Source organism: Microcaecilia unicolor, chromosome 7 (genome assembly GCF_901765095.1).
Source record: "Microcaecilia unicolor chromosome 7, aMicUni1.1, whole genome shotgun sequence".
Taxonomy (NCBI): domain Eukaryota; kingdom Metazoa; phylum Chordata; class Amphibia; order Gymnophiona; family Siphonopidae; genus Microcaecilia; species Microcaecilia unicolor.
This window is the reverse complement of record NC_044037.1, coordinates 246,144,608-246,166,006: the sequence shown is the minus strand read 5'-3', so window position 1 is coordinate 246,166,006 and position 21,399 is coordinate 246,144,608. Positions and strand designations below refer to the sequence as shown.

The 21,399-nt window shown below is 40.9% G+C and overlaps 1 protein-coding gene across 1 annotated transcript in view; it reads right to left on the bottom strand.

The window, feature by feature from the left end:
• Positions 1–681: 681 nt before the first annotated feature.
• CYTIP (cytohesin 1 interacting protein) overlaps positions 682–21,399 on the bottom strand; it is a 52,725-nt gene continuing 32,007 nt past the window's right edge. The window contains exons 4-8 of the mRNA XM_030209464.1: positions 20,207–20,279; positions 18,357–18,450; positions 17,394–17,460; positions 7,172–7,238; positions 682–3,226 (exon numbers count right to left, since the gene is read on the bottom strand). Coding sequence (XP_030065324.1) covers positions 2,748–3,226; positions 7,172–7,238; positions 17,394–17,460; positions 18,357–18,450; positions 20,207–20,279 — 780 coding nt within the window. The 3' untranslated portion in view covers positions 682–2,747. The remainder of the gene's footprint in view (positions 3,227–7,171; positions 7,239–17,393; positions 17,461–18,356; positions 18,451–20,206; positions 20,280–21,399) is intronic.

The window sequence follows — 21,399 nt, the reverse complement described above, 5'->3', positions numbered from 1 at the left end:
GTATCAGCCACAAAAAGATAAATTGAGGATAATAAAACATGTTTTAAAAGCTGCTTTTTATGTATTTATTTAGTTTCATTTATTAAGTAGAATGATTGAAGACATACTTTAAAATTTAAATACTGTGTAATCAGTCAGTTATATATAAATGGCAGCACCTGAAGACAGGACCTATGCAAAAACCCCTATACTTCAAGTGGTAAGTAATTGTTATAATATCATGCCTGGTTTAAATGGCCAAGTAGACACCTACACTATATAGGCTCTATTTTATAAAGACACATACGGGTCAATATTCAAATGGGATTAATTGGACAAGAGAGGCTTTTGATCAGTTAAACCCTGTTGAGTTGGTCAGCCACCAATATTCAGCAGCATTTAACCAAATGGTGCCTCTGAGTGTTGGTTCTAACTGCCCATTCCTAGCCAACTACGGGGCCCTTTTACTAAAGGGTTGCCATGTGGCAACCCGGAACTTTCGCCAGCCCAATGCAGCCACCAGCTGTAATTCCATCTTGAGCACGTACTGTTTCTGGCACTATGGAAAATAATTCAGTCATTTCTAATGTGGTGCTTACCTGGCAGTAATCAGGCAGAGCTGTGCACTGCCAGGTTACCATGGGAGCCCTTACCGCCACCTCATTGGGTGGCAGTAAGTGCTCCCCCCCCCCCCCCACCGCATGGCCACATGGTAATAATAATCTTACTGCATAGCCATGTCTTTTTTAGGGGCTGTTTACCCACTATAGTAGAAAGGGCCCTGCAGCTTGTAAAAGGACACCTAGGTTAGGAGTGGTCCAGGAGCAGATTTTGGGCAGAGCTGCTATTTACCCTATTAGCAGCAATATTCAGACCACTAACCGGCTAAGTATGTGTATAAAGTTAGAATAGCAAAAAGACTGTTCTAACTTTATCCACCAAGTTAACTGGGCACCTGTCTGAATATCAGCCAGTACCCAGTTAACCTCTGGGTTGCCACGCTAACCTGGAAATTAAATTCCGCAGGCTGGTCATGCTCTGACATTGAATGTCCAGGATTAATTCAACCCACGGCTGTGAGCGGCTTACAAGCTGCTTACTTCTGCAGGCTGAATCTCGGGCCCACAGTTGCCTATCAGGCTTATTTTTGAAAGAGAAGGGCGCCCATCTTTTGACACAAATTGGGAGATGGGCGTCCTTCTCCCAGGGTCGCCCAAATCGGCATAATCGAAAGCCGATTTTGGGCTGTTTTGTTTAGGACCCACTAGGATTCTGCACAAAAATGGAAGTATGGAGGAGGTTGGGATCTAAAGGCCAGTTAATTTAATGAAAAGGCTGCTAAAAAAAAAAGAGGATAGTATAATTTCTGGAATCCAGTGGATTGCAGGATCTGAGGATTTGGGGTAAAGTTTGCTCTCTCTGTATGATACCAAAATCTACATCTACTCTGGATGACGTAGAGGGATCTAGGAAAGCTTCAGGAGTGGTCTAGAATTTGGCAGCTAAGATTTAATGCTAAATGTGGAGTCATACATTTGGGGCTGCAAAAATCAAAGGGATTGATACCGTACTTCTATACACAAAAAAAGGAGAAGGACCTGGAAGTGATTGTATCAGCTAGGCAATTATAAGTCTCTGGTGAGACCTCATTTGAAGTATTGTGTACAATTCTGGAAACTGCACCTTCAGAAGATATAGAGGATGGAGTAGGTCCAGAAGTCAGCTACTAGAATGATTAATGGATTTTGTCATAAATCATATAGGGACAGACTTAAAGATCTCAATATACTTTGGAAGAAAGGTGGACAAGTAAAGATATGACAGAGACATTTAAATACCTCTGTGACAGAAATGCACAGGAGATGGGCCTCTTTGAATTGAAAAGAAGCTCTTGATTGAGAGGGCATAGGATGAAGGTGAAAGGAGATAAACTGAGGAGTAATATTTCATTGAGGAAAGGGTGGTGGACGCATGGAGCATCCTCCCAGTGGAGCTGGTGGAGACGAGGCTTTTGAAAACGAGGGCTGTGTCTGAATTCTAGAAAACATGGCACAAGCACAGAGGGAGAGGAAAGAATTGTAGAGCCTAGTGGTTGGTGTGGATGGACAGACTGGATAGGCTGAATGGTATTTTTATGCCATCATTTTCTATGTTTGTTTGTCCAAACAGGTCCTAAAAGTAAGTTAGGTGACTTCTGCTTTTAAAGCAATTACTCTCATTGTATTTTCTTATGGAAGAATTCCTAACTTCAGTAGTAATGGACTGATGAGTATGTAGAATATGTAACTGGAGTGGTAAATTAAGAGCTTGAAAACGTATGGTTCAAGCATTCCAGATATGTCTGTTGCCTTAGCAACTTCAATACCATGAGAAGCATATTTTTAAGCAAAAGTTTCAAATCCTTACTGCTCTGTGTAGCAAATGATCATTTTCTCATATCTTTTCCCCTTTGTCCATTTTCTTTTAAAGATCCTGCAATTTAAGATGTCCCTTGACTGATTCTAGGAAATAAATATTTGCATTGCACAAGGGTTTTGATTCTTTGTTGTACAAATAATGGTTCAACACATTGAGAATGCCCTCTAAGCTATGTCAGTTCTGCTTTAAAGTTATGTATGAGAAAACAGGAAAGCAGTTTATTGTCCAAGAAGTTTGTCTTTCCTTCATTGTATGCCTCATAATTTTCTTAATCACCCTAAGGGTCTATAGCATGAAATTTATTTTATTTAATCTAACACTGTAATATAGTCAAAGTATATTGTGAAATGTCAGCCATGACTTTCTTCCTCTTCAACTGCTCTATGTATGCCAGGAATATACTTCAAGAGATGCTTGCGAACACTGCCTCTTCTATTTTTCCGTGGAATCGTGCCAAAGAGACTTGAGACACTTCCTGAATCCCATGAAGGTGACAGAGATCCACTTCCACTGCTGGCCACACTGATACTTCTGGTTCTTGTCAATGAAGTCTTCTTAGGGGAAATGTCATTGTTCTTTCTAACAAAACAGTCTTCTTCCACACTTGCCTGTCGACTGAATGTCTCACTAGCTGAATCATCAAATGCACATATCTGGTAGAAACAATCCTCACTGTCTTCTGTCATTGAGCTAAGTCTGCTTTTGCAGCTGCTTTCACTGGAGAACCTATATTTATTCAGAAAGGCAGATCTAAATGTAGATGGACTACCTAGTAATTTAGATTCCAGGGATTCCAGAGTGTTTGCATAACTGTGATCATTTTTTACACCTAGAAAATATGAAGAAAAGAAAGAGGAAGGATTAGAATGTCTCATTTCCAGTAGCATTTAAAGAATGTGCCCATAGTGAGGAGTTCCAGATTGTAAGCTCCTTTGAGCAGGGACCGTCCTTTGTTAAACTGTACAGCGCTGCGTAACCCTAGTAGCGCTTTAGAAATGTTCAGTAGAAGTATATAGCCTGGTGAAACTGGAAACGAGCCGGAAACACCAGAAGAGGAACGAAATGTTCTGCAGTGCAGGAAATAGTCCAAAGAAGAGCAGAACACACCTCTTAGTATGATAAATAGGCTTTATTTGTGCCACTCTGTAAAAAATTCCCAATGTGGCCATGTTTCGCCTCACTAGAAGCTGCATCAGGGACTAAAACAGCTATTGCGGTCCCAAAAGGCACAAACACGCAATAGAGCTAAAATCCAATGAAAGCATCAACAGTCGTCTTGCAGGATAGATAGAAACACAGCAACCATCTCCCTCATTCCAGACAACTAGTGAGGCAAAACATGGCCATGCTGGGACATTTTTACAGAGTGGCACAAATAAAGCCTATTTATCATACAGAAACTGAAATCTTTGCAGGCAGTGACACCTTTTATCAAAGTGACAGAAAATACGTTGAAGTACAGTACATATGCAAATGAGATCACATAAGGGTCCTTTTACTAAGCTGCGGTAAAAAGTGGTCTTGGCATATTCTTGCACAGGTTTTTCCACATGCTATGGCCATTTTTATTGCAGCTGTAAAATGGATGATTTTCTATTTTTTTTATTAATGGCCATGAGCTGATGATGCCATAAGCACACATAAGCCATTAAAAATTTACCACGTGAGCACTTACCACCACCCATTTTGGAGGTGGCAAGGGCTCATGCAGTAACCTTGCACAAAACAGCGCTATTTAACACAGGAAAGCCCACTTTCCACCCCCCGATGTGCCCTCTCAAAACAATTTAAATATTTTTTAGCATGTGGTTAGCGTGCACACATTTGACACTTACGCGGGATAACTGAGCACGTCCCACGAAATGCCATTTTAAGCTGCATTAGGAGTGTGTTAGCTTAGTAAGAGATCGCCATAGTATATAGTACGATGAGTAAATGCTCTTCAAAGACAGTGAATCTTAGAAATATGTATAAAAATGGCACTTGCTCTTATCAAAAATATCATTGGACTAACATGTAGCTTCATCAGCGGATCGCTGTACATCAACCTGATAAACATCATGATGAGTAAATGCTCTTCAACAAAACATCCTGGATGCAGTCTTACAATCAAAAAACACTTTCTATGCTCAGAATCCGCTTGCATTCATTGAAAACAAGTGTTGTTTTCAATGAAGTGTTAAGTCTCTCCTTTCATTTTTCCTTACTGTTCCAATGATTAGAATAGTGTTGAATATTACATTTTTCTTCTTTTCCATTTCTTTAATGTAAATGTATAATTCTCAATAAAATAAAATAAAATAAATGGTGATTGCTCTTATCAAAACACCAACTGTCCCACAGCAACCCATGTAGAGCAAATATCATTGAACCAAATAATAATGATAAAAGACTAATCCAGTGCAATCAAAAGTGTATTTTATGACTTAAATCCCTTGAGCCACATGGTCTCAATAGTAGTTTGGACTTGGGCAGCTTTTTATGACATATAGATATGATTTGACCCAATGGAGTTATCAGCAGTATGCAGGTCCCTGGAGCAGTTTTTTTGTGGGTGCACTGCACTTCAGACAGATGAGCCCAGGCCCATCCCCCCTACCTGTTACACTTGTGGTGGTAAACGGGAGCCCTCAACCCCCCCCCCAAATCCACTGTACCCACATGTAGGTGCCCCTTCACCCATAAGGGCTATGGTAATGGTGTAGAGTTGTGGGGAGTGGGTTTTGGGGGGACTTGGGGGGCTCGGCACACAAGGTAAGGGAGATATGCACCTGGGAGCAATTTTTGAAGTCCAATGCAGTGCCCCCTAGGATGCCCGATTGGTGTCCTGGCATGTCAGGGGGACCAGTGCACTACAAATGCTGGCCCCTCCAATGACCAAATGCCTTGAATTTGGCCGGGTTTGAGATGGCCGGCATCGGTTTCCATTATCGGCAAAAACCGATGCTGGCCATCTCAAACCAGGCCATCTCTAGGGTGCTTGGAATGCCCTCCCGCGGGAGGTGGTGGAAATGAAAACGGTAACGGAATTCAAACATGCGTGGGATAAGCATAAAGGAATCCTGTGCCGAAGGAATGGATCCTCAGGAGCTTAGTCAAGATCGGGAGGCGGGGCTGGTGGTTGGGAGGCGTGGATAGTGCTGGGCAGACTTATACGGTCTGTGCCAGAGCCGGTGGTGGGCAGAGGGACTGGTGGTTGGGAGGCAGGGATAGTGCTGGACAGACTTGTACGGTCTGTGCCAGAGCCGGTGGTTGGGAGGCAGGACTGGTGGTTGGGGGCAGACTTATACGGTCTGTGCCAGAGCCGGTGGTTGGGAGGAGGGGCTGGTGGTTGGGAGGCGGGGATAGTGCTGGGCAGACTTATACGGTCTGTGCCCTGAAGTGCACAGGTACAAATCAAAGTAGGGTATACACAAAAAGCAGCAAATATGAGTTATCTTGTTGGGCAGACTGGATGGACCGTGCAGGTCTTTTTCTGCCGTCATCTACTATGTTACTATGTTACTCTGACATTTGGCTGGCCCGAACTGTATTATCGAAACGAAAGATGGCCGACCATCTTTTTTGATAATACGGTTCGGGACCGCTGTTTGCGGCTCCGGCCATATAGATGGCCGCTGCCGTTCAATTATGCCCCTCCACGTGTCAAGGGTAAAAGGGCACCTATTTGTAGCCTATTTATAATGACACATAGATGCCTATGTTTTTTTATAAAATACTAGCAGCTTGAAAGCAGGTGTAAACTTACATGTGTAGAATACACATGATTATGTGCATTTTATAAAGTATGCATGTAAATTGTGACTCCACCTGCACTCCACCTAAACTGCACCCCTACACCCTAAATTACACCAGTCTCATAAACAAATATGCATATTTTTGTTATTGCACATACTTGTATGTGTGGGGTAACCCTATAAGAGATTTTTTACACACATACTGTATATTGGCCTATATGCATGAAAATGCCTTTACAAAATTACCCTCTTAGTCATCATTAAGGGGCCCTTTTACCAACCGACGGTAGGGCTACCACCAGGGTAGTGTGCAGCAAAGTAGTTCTTATTCTGTCACATGCCATTTCCAGCTCCAGTGGGCGGGGAGTAGGTGTGCCCAGTGGTAATACTGTTGGAGCCCTCACCACCTCCTAAATAGTAGGCAGTAAATGGCTTCATGCCAAATTTTTAAGTAGCGCACAGCCATTTACAGCCTCTATTAGGAAAATGCCATTTTGCCCGCTGCAATAAAAGGTGACCTCGGCGCATGGCAATCCCACACGCCAACACCACTATGGGCCGCCTTTTACCACCACTTTGTAACTTTATGTCCATCCCTCTATGGAGTTCTAGTACAGCTAAGTTTTCAGCACCACTTTTTTCTCTGATCTCAGTTTTTATGCTCTTATCTGTTCTTCTTTCTTGGTTTATCACTTTGTCGAACTTCTAGCAAAATGCATAAAAGCTCTGTGCAGAACTTATAAGTAGTTTGAATTCCAGTCTATATGGAGTATTAAGAGGGACAATGGAAACGATTACTGAGACAATGGGACTAGAAGCATCTTTACTTTGGCAGAGATCAGACAATTGATCACAATTCTTTCAGCCTTGGCATTTTTAAAATCCCTCCTACAATTATATTGCTCAAATTGTAGATGATTCAAACACAAGAAGGACGCAAATGTTTTTTTTTCTTCAAAAACATATTACTGGCTGCAAAAGTTACAAAAGAAAAGAAAAAAAGTATTCTAGTTACTTAACAGGAAGTGTAACTTTACCATGAAGCAGGTTCTGTTCCTGTAAAAGCAGTGACCGAAGCTCCATCCGTTTTTCATGTAAATTTTGCTGTGGGTTCAAAAGGATAAGTTACTCATTCCTTATTTCTCTTCTATCATTTTATTTCTCTTAATACATCATAGTCCATTTTTTCTAAAATGGAATGCATCATATTCAAAATGCTTCGTTCAAATTCCAAGCCTCCATAAGAGCAATTATCTGATGATAAAGTCTGATGCTGCAGATATTAGGACTTAAACACTTCTGTCTGATTAAACTACAACATTTAAGCACCTGTATATGAAGCTGTATTAGATGCTAATGTGGTAGTTGGTATGTACTAATAGCGTATGAGGGCACCTTCTAACAGTTAATGTGGTGTCTTAACAACACACACTAATTTCCATATTAATTGCCCAATGTTGAAGGAATGTGTTTACATTTACCCCCTAATTCTATAAAGGGCACTTTGAGATGTGTGTGCAAATTGGGTGCGCGCCCAAATTGTGTGCACATCTTAACTGAATAATTAGCTAGTTAGCAACAGTAATTGGCTTTTTAACAAGCTGTTATTGGTGCTAATTGGAATCTATTAAGTTGCACACACGTAAATTTAGGCATATGATCCACGCCTAAATTTTTTGCATGCCCCGGAAAGGGGGGTGCGGAAATGGGAGGATCATGGGCAGTTCGGGGTGGATCGTGGGTGTGTTTTTTGGTTATGTGTGGAATTATAGAATAAGGGGGCTCCGTGACTAAATTTAAGTGTAAAACCTAGGACTATTCTGCTATTCTATAAACCATGCTTAACTTTAGGCATAGCTTATAGAATAGTGCTCACCGTTTTTTTTTTCAGTGACAATTTTTTTGGCTCCATTTATATCTAACCCTTAATGCGGGAGTAGTTACCATGAATTTATTGTTATCACAACAGATACCACACTGCAATTAATACCCACCCCAACAGGTGCAGCTAACTGTATCACATAATCTGTCACTTATTCAGGGGCCCTTTCACGAAGCTGAAAAAAATGGCCTACCACAGAACACGCGTTCCACATTAGTTTAGCCATTTGCAAGTGCTAAGCAGAAAGTATTTATTTTTTGCATTTTTTTTGGAGAGAGCATGTCAGGAGTGGAGAATGGACAAGGAAACACACACTAACTGAATAACGTTAACAATGCTGGAGCCTTCGCACCTCCTAAATAGAAGGTGGTACGTGCTCCCATGTTAATGTTTTTTTAACGGCATATCCAGATATTTAACAAATGGGAAAATGCTCACTTTATAGGTTATGCTAGAAATGGGCTTAGCACACAGGAAAGTCCACTAGTGTAGCTTAGTTAAAGGACCCCTTAATGTGTAGTAAGAATTGTTTTCTGCATTATCTGAACAGCTGACCAATGATCGATTGACATACTAGATTCAGTAAATCGCACCAAAATATTGTCAGGGAAAAAATTGTGCATTGAGCGCTATTCTGTAAAGGGTATCCACACTTTGAAAAATGGTGCCTAAACCATGCCTGACTTGAGGTGCCTGTATTTACATCTGCTGAAACCAAGTGTGACTGCCGGCGCCTAAATTGTGCGTGGATTTGGTGTATTCTATGAATGCGCATTACTCATAGGAATGCCCCCCAAATACCCCCTTGTAATTATACACTACAGGAGATGCATGCACATCATTATACAATACAATGTGCACAGGGCTGGCCCAAGACAAGATGCCACCTGAGGCGGAGCTACGATGCCGCCCCCCCCCCCCCAGGCTGAGATGCAGCTCCCGACTCCATGCTGAGATACTGCCCCCCTTCCTACCTCCAGCCCGCTCACGACGTTTACCTCGTCACTTTCCAAACCCGGCAGCAGCAGCGATTCCCATACGCTGCCCTGCCGCTGGCATCTGCCTCTTCCCTTTACTGCGGCTTCCTGAGCCTCTGATGAAACAGGAAGTTACATCAGAGAGGCAACCACAGTAAAGGGAAGAGGCGGGTGCTGGCAGCAGGGCAGCATATGGGAATTGCTGCTGCTACCAGGTTTGGAATGTGACGCAGTAAACGCCGCGAAGGGGGAGATGCTGCTCCCCGAAGAGTGGGGAGATGCTGCTCCTGAAGAGTGGTGCTGCCTGAGGCCCCTGCCAATGGTTGGTTGTTAACAGCCAATTGTTTGTGCTGATTGACTCATTAATGAATTAATGAATTAAGTTGTTCGCCTAAGTCAGCTTTGTGCACTGATTTGCACATACAACTTTAGTTGGCATATATAGAATCAGGGGACTAATGTATGAAACTGTTTTACCAGTGGTTAGAGCCTAATTTATTTAAGAGTTCCATAAATAGCAATTCACACGCTGAACATATGACCATGTACTAAAGAGGGAAAAAGGTATAAAACCTTCAGACATCTTGCTAAAAAGTAAGAGTGTTTATTCCATTCAATGCTATAAGGTTGTTGTTGTTTTTTGTTGTTTTAAAAAGAGAATATTGGAATGTGTTTGAAGACATAACTGCTTGTTGGTTGTTGTAGTGCATCAGCGTTCAAAAGTAATAAGAAACTCTTAAAGCTACATTAACCCATCACTCAAATAAGCTTCATTGTACCAACATGTTGCACTAAAACCTTGTCAGTCATAGACAAGAAAACATTTATCTAAAAACATCAGGAGCAACATAAATCAAACATCTGGCGATTCATACATATTACATAAGGAACCATTATCAAGTAATAGGCCCCTCCATGACAGGGAATCCATAAATTAAACCTTGAGCTGTGGTAGCTGAATCAAATCATTTCCATTGTTCATCTGAGTAAATCGTCAGTATTGCAGGATATAGAAGCATGAATCTAATTTTACGCTCAAAGTAGTGCAGATAGTACTCAAATTTCTGCAATGCTCCAAAAGCACTGAAGAGTAGCTTTTGAAAAATACAAATAGGTACCTCATCATATTGAAATGAGTCCTTCTTAGATTTGTATTTCCACAATATGAACTTGGGAAATCCATTGCTTATTTCTAGGAAGCAGCATAAAATCTGTTTTACTGTTTTGGAATCTTGCCTGATACTTGTGACCTGGTTTAGCCATTGTTGGAAACAGCATACTGGGCTTGATGGACCTTTAGTCTGTCCCAGTATGACAATGCTTATGTTCTTAATGTTTTGCACTTAATATGCATTGAATATAGTCATTAACCATTGACAAGAGCAAACGCTTATCACAACTTCATAAATAGGTTCCTTTAGAAATTGCAGAGGCTGGCATCGGACATGCGGGGAATGCGCTCCTGTCTTTACTTTCTACTATTTTCTAACATTAAAGTTTTCATGCCAAAATGACAAGGCAAGGTGAGGTGATCTCTTCTTCCTTCAATACCTGTTCCCTTAGCACAACAGACCATGATTACCACCTTTGTGGTTTCACTAGCTTCAAGCACAGCCGCTGTTGAAGCAAGGAAGTACACAGACTTGGCAAGTGATCCATCACTGAGCCCACTGAGTCTTCAACTGCCTCCTCAACCTTGGGTTTCCACACTGCTGCAGCCGCTATTCAAAGAGACGGGGATACCTTCTAGGAATGTAGGCCAGGCAGTGATGCAGAACCCTGATCCAACTGATCAGACACTGATGCCAATAACTTTGGGTGGGTTGGCTATGGAGGTGACCATCAAGGATGTCCCGAAACCAGTTGACACTACATTCTATGTTTCTTCTGAATCTATGCAACAAAGTTCATCATTGGTGGTAAATCCTCTGCCTACTTTGGAGATGCCCTCGGTGGTGATATTAGATGCTCTATGGTCAGCTATTGAAAATGTACACAAGGTTTGCTTCTCATTTGTGACTATATCAATGAATTAACTAAGTTACAGGATTTAGATAATACAATAAACATGCAAGTACCTAAAATTGACAGCTTAGAAAAATCTTCTACTGAGTTAAGGGCTCTAGTATCTAACATTTCTCAAGATAACAAAATTGCTTCTAAGAAAGATTGAGAACCTGAAAAATAACAACAGGAATCTCAATTTGAGATTCCTGAACTTTCCGCAATCTGAATTTCATTCTGCAAAACATCTTCTAAATAAGTTTCTGAGTTATCCAAGTACTACACTTTCACCAATACAGAAGGTTTATTATTTGACCCCACTAAGGATAATGGAAAAAATTGCTCCATTGGATGTTTCTACGATTTTGGAATCCTTTTTAGAAGAAATTAAAAGTAGATCCATATTGTTGATTTCCTTTGTTTTTCTACAGGATAAAGAGACGATTATGAAACTTTATTACCTGAGGGGAAGATCAAGATGGTCGCACAGTGAATATGCTGGTTGTTTTGATCCTGTCTTTGTTTGATATTTCCTAGCTGAGTTTTCTCCTTGTTCCTTTTTTCCTATGCTCAAATAAAGAGGAAAGCAGGCAGCTTCTGCCAGGCTGCAGGAAGTCCCTCCTCCTGTGTGCCTAGTAGCAATCACCAGTTTCATGACAAGCTTGGACACTCCAGCTGGAAAGGTTGAGCCTTGGGAGCAAATTTTCACTCAGCCCTGCAGGACCAGCACCTCCTTTACAACCTTGAGATCCTGTAGTGTCGAGTTTGCGCCAAGCTATGGAAGCCGTGTTCGCTGCTGAGTTCATGGGCAAACTGACTCTCCAGGAGTTTACAGTGGCTGGTACAGCATCAGGGGATCTGGGTCAGGTCTCCCAGTTAAGTGAGGGAAGGATCAGAGGCATAGCTAGGTGGGTCACCAGGGGAGTGGTCACTCCCCCAAACAGACTTCTGAAGGTGCCGGCGCCTATTTTTCACATGATCTGTCATGTTTAAAAAACACAACAACACCATCAGCAGTCTGCTCTCAGCTCCCCCCATTCCCTCAACCTAGCTACGCTCCTGGGAAGGATGGATGGTCAATCAGAGAATAGGGTGATTCCAGCTGTCCCGCTTCTGGTGAGGCCTTCAGAGGTAACCGTTAACGCTATCTGGACAGCTTTATACTCTCTTTATAAGGTTTGTGCGGGAATTTCTTGCCTTACTCAGCAGCACACACTAAGGATTGCCAAGTGTGAATCAGATAATATGTTAGACTCTCAACTTCAGAAGTCTCAGGTAACTCAAGGGACTTTGGTTCAAGACAAACTGATATTACGTTGAAAAATAGAAAATTTGGATAACTTCACTAGGCTTTTGAATCTGAGACTTTTGAATTTCCCAAAGCTACCTACTGCTACCTCTAAGGAATTGTTTTACAAATTCTTAAAAGAGAAGTTTAAATCTTCTGATTCAGCAAATATATTATTTGCCAATTCCTAGACATATGAATTCTCCTGCTGGCAATTCATTGGTGGAAGTGCCTTCTGGTATTAGTCTGAATAATACTATTATCTTGGAAAGTTTAGCTGAAGAAGTAACTTTAAGGACTTCGTTATTGGTGACTTTTATTTTTAGCAGGATAAAGAGGTGCTTTTGCCTCTCTTTTTTAGGTCTGCTGATGTAACTTTACTTGATGGACTCAAAATAGGAAGAAGAAATTCCTGTCATTAAAGCAACAAGTTATTTCTTTGCTAGCTAGATTTCAGTTGAGATATCCTTGTAAATGTGTCATCTATTTTGATCAACATTCCTATGTTTTTTATAGGGCTGTTCACCAATTAAAATGTTTAATCGCATGACTGGTCACAATTAAAATCTTTAATTGTGCGATTAATCACATTAACTGTCTCCCTCGCATTTTCACCTGTATAGTGCAAAATATAGATTGCAGATGTCAATTGTCAAAATTGACGTGGAGAGGCATAATCGAACGGGGCGCCCAAGTTTTCATGAGGGCGTCCTCGCAGGATGGCCCCGTAAAGGGGCGGGACAACCTGTATTATCGAAACAAGATGGGCGTCCATCTTTCATTTCGATAAAACAGTTGGGGACACCCAAATCATGAAATTTAGGTTGACCTTAGAAATGGTCATCCTTAGGTCGTTTTTGAGATGGTCGTCCCTGGTTTTCTGTGATAATGGAAACCGAGGACGCCCATCTCAAAAACGACCAAATCCAAGCCATTTGGTTGTGGGAGGAGCCAGCATTCGTAGTGCACTGGTCCCCCTCACATGCCAGGACGCCAACCGGGTACTCTAGGGGGCACTGCAGTAGACTTCAGAAAAAGGTCCCAGGTGCATAGCTCCCTTACCTTGGGTGCTGAGCCCCCTAACCCCCCCAACCTCAAAACCCACAACTAGTAACTGAATATTCATAGGAATATTAAAATCATTTAATATCACCAAACTAAATCATCAGTTCTGTAATATACTCTTAACAAATTAGATTTTTTTAAATCACTCGTCCCTTTCCTGGAGGATTCTATACCAACAGTGAATACATTTGGTTTATCCCTTGGAGTTTATGTACATAGTCTTCCAATTTTACTGCTTCCCATCAATTATGAAATGTTACAGCCAGTCCAAACCTCCTTAAACACCTAGCTTTTAAATATGTATAGTCCAAAGAGCTGTAGAAGTAACCTCATTACTCTCCCTCAACTAGGTTTCAGTAATGAAAAGCATCTGAAACCCATATTTCATAATATAATCATTAACTACTTTGTATTTATGTGACTCCTTTGTTTTACTTTACTTCATTTTATTATATTTGATTTACCTCCAGAAATATCATGACTATATTAAAATAAATATTTCATTAATACCTCTTGTAAACTTAGTTGTAGGCATGGTCATTTTAGCCTTCCCCTGAATTTGTGCTGAAACCAAAATCCATAGAGGCACAAAATTTCCCTGTCGCCTTTCTTATCTTCTTCTCCCTATTCTCATTGGAATTTCAGAACTTAATACAATGCACATAATTATTCTTTACCAATCCAAGCAAGCCTTTTTCTAATAAGTCAAACTTTTACTCACAATTTACAAACCCAACATGCAAGAATAGACAAGCAAAATTTCCAGGCCATATTTCAGGATCATGCAAAGGGGCATTGCCCCTTTAGTGTACCCCTTCAGCTACAAGCCTGCAGTGGCACACTCCAAAGCAACTGTAGAAACAGTATAGGCAGTTGGCACAGCCTGATAACATTGATGGGGGTGAAACTCATTGTTCCTAGAATCAGAAATACTACAAAGTGCCCAATGCTAGGAGGAAACAAAAGAGTAGAAAAAGCACCAGAAGTAAAGTGCAGAGAGCTTGCAGAATTAATTTTCCAATCAGCAGGAATCAGAAGTCCTTCAAGCAAGCAGGAAAGCTTGGCACACCTTAAAATCATTTGCAGAAACAGCTGTTTACAATGACAAGCCTCTCGAAAAAGCAGTAAACCAGCACAACTTAGTCTCTCTGGCATAATAGTGTAGACAGTTAGTGCAGCATGATGATGTAACCGGAGGTGAAACTCACTGTCCCCAGGATCAAAAATGTTGTAAATTGCTTAGTGCACGAAAAAAAATGATGAGCTGAGGAAAAAACACCAGAAATAAATATGCATTGTTAGGAAACAGCCAATTCATCAATTTATGTCAACCTGGCCTAGGAGAATGTACACATTAGCAGCATGCTTACTAAGCTGCGCTAAACAGCAAATATAGATTTTACCATACCTTACAAGTTAGCACAGTCCTGCACTAATGGATAATACATGTTCAAAAAGTCATAACATAAGAACATAAGAGTAGCCATACTTGGTCAGACCAATGGTCCATCTAGCCCAGTATTCTGTTTTTCAAACAGTGGCCAAGCCAGGTCACAAGTACCTGGCAGAAACCCAAATCATGGCAACACTCCATATTACAAATCCCAGGGTAAGCAGTTGCTTCCCATGTCTGTCTCAATAGCAGACTAAGAACGTTTCCTCCAGGAATTTGTCCAAACCTTTTTTAAACCCAGATACGCTAACTACTGTTACCACATCCTCCGACAAAGAGTTCCAGAGCTTAACTATTCGTTGAGTGAAAAAAAATATTTCCTCCTATTTGTTTAAAAGTATTTCCATGTAACTTCCTCAAGTATTCCCTAGTCTCTGTGCTTTTGGAAAGAGTAAAAAATCGATTTACTTCTACTCGTTCTACACCATTCAGGATTTTGTAGACTTCAGTTATATCTCCCCTCATCCGTCTCTCTTCCAAACTGAAGAGCCCAAACCTCTTTAGCCTTTCCTCATACAAGAGGAGTTCCATTCCCTTTATCATTTTGGTCACTCTTCTTTGAATCTTTTTTAAATCCACTATATCTTTTTTGAGATACGGTGACTAGAACTGAACACAATACTCAAGGTGTGGACTCACCATGGAGCGATACAAAGGCATTATAGTATTTTCGGTCTTATTCACCATCCCTTTCCTAATAATTCCTAGCATCCTGTTTGCTTTTTTGGCTGCCACTGCACACTGAGCAGAAGATTTCAAAGTACTATTTACAGCGACACCCATCTTTTTCTTGATTGCTGACCCCCAAAGTGGACCCTAGCATCAGGTAACTATGTTTTGGATTATTCTTTCCAATGTGCATCACCTTGCATTTGTCCACATCAAATTTCATCTGCCATTTGGATGTCCAGTCTTCCAGTTTCCTAAGGTCTGCCTGCAATATTTCACAGTCCGCACGTGTTTTAACAACCTTGAATGGTTTTGTATCATCTGCAAATTTAATCACCTCACTCATTGTTCCGATTTCCATATCATTTATAAATATTTTAAATAGTATCAGTCCCAGTACAGAGCCCTGCAGCACTCCACTGTTCACCCTCTTCTATTGAGAGAAATGACCATTTAACCCTACTCTCTGTTTTCTGTCCAGTAACCAGCTGAACATAGAAACAGAATATTAAAACAATGGGAAACCCTAGAAAGAGAGTTGAGAAGAACACAGGAAAGCAAAAAAAAGAAACAACTAAGGTAGGGGAACAAGTATATATTTTTTCTGAATCTTGTATTTCAGCTTCTATTTCTATTACTATGACACCTTCTCTATATAGGTGTGGAACATGTTTGCTTTTTGCAGAGTTTGTTTACTGTTGCTTTGAAGGGGTTTCTCCTCTATCCACTCCACACCCCCCACCCCCCCCCCCCCCCCGGTGCCCACTACCTTGGGAGAGATGGTATTATGGGTGGGGGTGGCTTCTTAATTTTTCTGTTCGGGGCTCATTCACTCCTAGCTACGCCTTGCAGATCAGTGTTATATTTTAGTACTTATACACTTTGAGGCCCTTTTACTAATCCGCATCCGATGTGCACCAAAATGGAGTTACTTCCTGACTACTGCGTGGCTCTTGTGGTAATTTCATTATTGGTGCACGTCCGATATGCGTGTCTGAAAAATATTTTTTATTTTCAGGCGCGCGTAACAGACATGCGTCAAGTGGCATTTAACGCATGTAGGTCATTACCACCTGGATTCTTTACCATTAGGTCAATAGCTGACGGTAAGGTCTCAGACCCAAAATGGACGCACGGCAATTTTGATTTTCCCGCACGTCCATTTTCGGCAAAAAAGGCCTTTTTTACAGGCACACTAAAAAATGGATCGGCACGCACCCAAAACCTGCACCTTCACTACCGCAAGCCATTTTTTACAGCCAACAAATAGGCAAGTCATACATATAAAATATCACATACCATGTAAAATTAGTTTATTTTGTTGGGCAGACTGGATGGACTGTTCAGGTCTTTATCTGTCGTCATTTACTATGTTACCACGTTATTTATACTCGCCAGGTAGACTAAATTATTGGATTGCTATATTGATGCAAATACGAGAATTGGGGATGAGGGGTTTTGATCACTTTTTCATTTCTAAAAATCCACCTGATCTTATGGCCAAATCTCTTCACACCTCTACAATATCGACTGCTCCTCCAGCTGAGCTCCCAACAAATATACCAACTATTTCTGCAGCTGGTGACACACTTAGATAAGTAGGTATAGAGGTGTGATGCCTAGACCACTGGGGTGCAGTCAGGGGAAATTACAAAAATTGTATGAGGAAGCCAAGCTAGAAGGAGAAAAGGTACTGGGTTCTATTATATCTTGGTCAATATGTATTTTGAAAGTAAAAATGTATTTTGAAAGTAAAATGTTTTACTCTGGCAAAATGCAGGGGGTTCATTTTTTGGAAGATGAACTTGTCATACTCAAAGATCACTAACTTATGAGGGTATAGTTTTAAATTACTTGTAAAATGAAAAAGTTAAATTAAAGACAAAAACAAATCAGTCAAGTACATATCAAATTAAATTACCTTCAAAATCTGTAGTCTAACTTCAAGTTCATTTCTTTTCATCTTGTCTCCATTTATAGTCTCCAATCTAAGGAATAAAATATTTAGATGGGAGAATCAGTCAGTAACAAAACCAGCCAACGAGATAGTGTTCTGCCAAATCTTAGATGAGTGCAACTGAAAATCTAGCACAGTTTTCTTCCATAATTAGCATGCTAAAAATATGAGAAGTGCTGTGGTTATTTATTTTATTTTCAAAAGATCCATGTGTGGAGACTACAAGAAATTCATACAGCAGCATTCAGGGTCCAATTAAAAAGAGTAGGCTAAGGAATTTTCACCACTGACATAATGAGTTGGTGGGCAACCTAAATATTTATGAATACGGTAGTTTAGAGGAAGGGACCCAAAAAGAAAAAAAGGATAACACTGGCCATCATCATCTTAGTAGGTGGAGAATATTTTTGGACGGATTATAAAGCCTGAAGTACAATTTGAATCTTTGTCTGTTGGTTTTTACCTTCAGACTTGGACTCACATCATAAGAGAATACCCCTCAGCCTTAATCCCTGGCAGCAATGTTTCCTCTAAGGTGTGGCTTGGTCTATAGAAAAAAATTTTCATATGAGCAACAAGTTTTAAAAACCAACAATTTTTGAGTGCCAGTATTAACAATGCATTTCTGTATATTGCACACATACACACACACAACATTTTTGTGAGAACCATGTAAAATCTGTGAGCAACGCTCCTAAAATATATGATCAATTGCTCATGCGCTCCGCTTAGAGGGAACATTGCCTGGCAGTTTAAGGTCATACTGAACTGCAGTGATAATTGAGTATTTTTAGCCAGACCTACCAGGCCCGGTTTGGAATTGAAACTTTTCCAAAATCTACGTAAGTCCAGCTATTTAAGCCAGCAATTTGTGCTTTGTTGAGAAGTGAAGATACAACTATTTGATATATAATTTTTTTTTTTTACCTTAGACAGTTTCCAGAGGATTTAATTAGGTCAACCAACTGCATGTGACTGAAGTCTTTTGTGTCAACTCCATTGATGCTGATGAGAATATCACCTAATAGATTTATATAGAAGCAGAATTAACATTTTAGTAAGAAAATTGTTACTACTACTACTACTTATCATTTCTATAGCGCTACTAGACATATGCAGCACTGTACACATTCCCCCAAATTCCATATATGATGCCTTAAGTTGTGCATGCTAATTTGGCTGCATGGCCAAATTGCACGCAGAACTTAATTGATTAGCAAGCTAATCAGTGCTGATAATTGGTATTTAACATCCAATTACTACAGAGTGGAGGAGTGGCCTAGTGGTTAGAGCACCAGCCTTGCAATCCAGAGGTGGCCGGTTCAAATCCTACTATTGCTCCTTGTGATCTTGGGCAAGTCACTTAACCCTCCATTGCCTCAGGTACAAACATAGATTGTGAGCTCTCCTGGGACAGAGAAATATCCAGAGTACCTGAATGTAACTCTACTTGAGCTACTACTGAAAAAGGTGTGAGCAAAATCCAAATAAATAAATAAATTAGCAGCAATAATTGGCTTTCATTAGAATTAACATGCACAACTTTTTAGGCATATTCTATAACGTGGTGCATGTAAATTCTAATGCATGCAGTCAAAAAGGGGGTGTGGCCATGGGAGTGAAATGGGTAAGCTGTGGGAGTTTCAAAACACTATGCACACTATTATGGAATATATATGGAATACAGCCAATCTGCACCTAACTTAGGCTCAGGTATTTAGGCCTGGTTTTAGGTGGCCTAAATGGGTATGTCTAAATTTTAGTTACAAGAGTAGCACGTGAGCATATTCTATAAACTACGCCTAACTTTAGTTGTACTTTATAGAATCATGCTAACCGTGTGGTTTCTCAGCACCGATTTTCAAGGCGCTATATATAGAATTCCTCCCATTATGAATTAGATTTAGTAAATGGCGCTCAAAATTTGGCACAAAAAAAATGGTGCTTGGCGCTATTTTATAAAGGGCATTCCGGGATGGGTGGTTTTTATAGAATAGAACCAGGATCTGTGCCAAACTTTGGGCATGAGGATTTACACCAACTGAAAACAGGTATAAATCCTAGCACATAAAAGTTATGCATTATTATTATTTATTGCATTTGTATCCCACATTCCCCCACCTATTTGCAGGCTCAATGTGGCTTACATAGGTTTGATAACATTGTCATAGCTGGATATCAGATACAGTTAGTTATGTGTGGCGATTAGGAAGGGGAGAAGGAAGAAGGAAGAGAGTTGTTAAGGTAGTTATAGAGGGTGTGCGATCATAATTGAGTGGACTTAGTGAAGTTATAGGTTTTCATTGTAGGCCTTGTTGAAGAAGAATGTTTTCAGAGATTTTCGAAACATAGTTGTTTCTTTGATTGCCAATTATCAGCACTGTGCGCATCTTTAGTGAACACCCCTGACCCACCCATGCTCCTCCCATGGCCACGCCCCCTTTTCAGTTGCATGTTAAACGATTTGCATGCAGATCTTTATAGAATAGCGCTTAGCAAGATATGTGCACAAATCCTAATTGGAGCCAATTAACTGCAATAATTGGTTGTTAGCACCTAATGATTACTAGCTCTAGGCTAATTAATCAATTAAAATGCTCACACAACTTGAATATGTGCCCAATTTTGGGCATGCAATTTTGGGCACCATATAGAGAATCCATGGGTATATGCAGGTACTTTCTCTGACTGATATTACTTTCAAAAAAAGAAAACAAATGGCAATATTAACCACAAAAGAAGAAAGAAAAACAAAAGCACGAAGCATAAATAGTTACCCATTTTCAATCCAGCATTATATGATGGGCTATCTTCATGCACTTTACCAATACAGGTGTGCGTTTTGGAAGTCTACAAAATACCACACGAAGAATGTTAATAAAAATATAAACTCTCTGGTTGATATTCAAAATGATTTAACTGGCCACTGACCAGTTAAATCAGTTGTTTGGAGCTATCTGCTCATTTTCAGCAGCACTTAACTGGTTATCTCCGCTGAAAATTAGTGGTTAGCACCTAAGTGAACACTAGCCATTTTGGAAGCTTTCCAGGTGCAGAGTCAGCCGTTGGCCGGTTAAGTGCCGATATTCAGCACTGTAATTTAGCTACAGATGCTAATGAGCCTTTAACTCATTTGAATCCATATCTAAAGAGAAATGTAATGCATTGTCAATGCTGGGATCCTTGTATGCTCCCGATAATGGCGATCTGTGTTAAATTCAAAGCCCAGTTTGCACAGTGGTACAGCCAAATTTAAAGGGCCAACTGGCCCCTTTATGATTATTATTATTATTTCTAGATTTTGCTCACACCATTTTCAGTAGTAGCTCAAGGTGAGTTATATTCAAGTGTACTAGGTATTTCACTGTCCCTGGAGAGCACTGTTCCCTCTAAGCTGAGCAGGAGTCCTCCACCTACAGTCCTAACAGTGAGGACTGCTGTTTCACTATCACAGCTTCAATAGTGAGGGACAGGCAAACTCTGCCGGAATCCATGGAATCTGCCTATCCCCAGGGTTAGACTGACCATTCAGGCAACCAGGAAGTGCCCAAGGGCCCAGAGGTTTTAGGGAGCCAAGAGGCTTTGCCCAGCTGCCCACCGCCACTGGTGGTCCTACCTTGAAGGGCTCGGTAGTCTAATGGCTTCTTTGGGAGCAGCTGGGCAGGAAAGAATCTCACTCTTTCCTGCCCGCTGCCACTAGTGTGCCCAGGGCCAGTGCTGCTGTGTTTTAAAAATGGCTGCCGAGACTAGGAAATCTCGGCAGCCGTTTTGAAAACATGCCAGTGCCAGCCCCAGGCACACTAGCAGCAGGCAGGAAAGACTGGGATTCTTTCCTGTCTGGATTCCCCCGAAGAAGCCACTAGACCACCAAGAACTTTTAAGGTAGGACCCACTTTCAGGAGTCTGTAGTGTGTGTGGGGGGGCAGCAATTGTGGTGGTGGGGGAGCCGTGATGTGCATGAGGGCGGCGG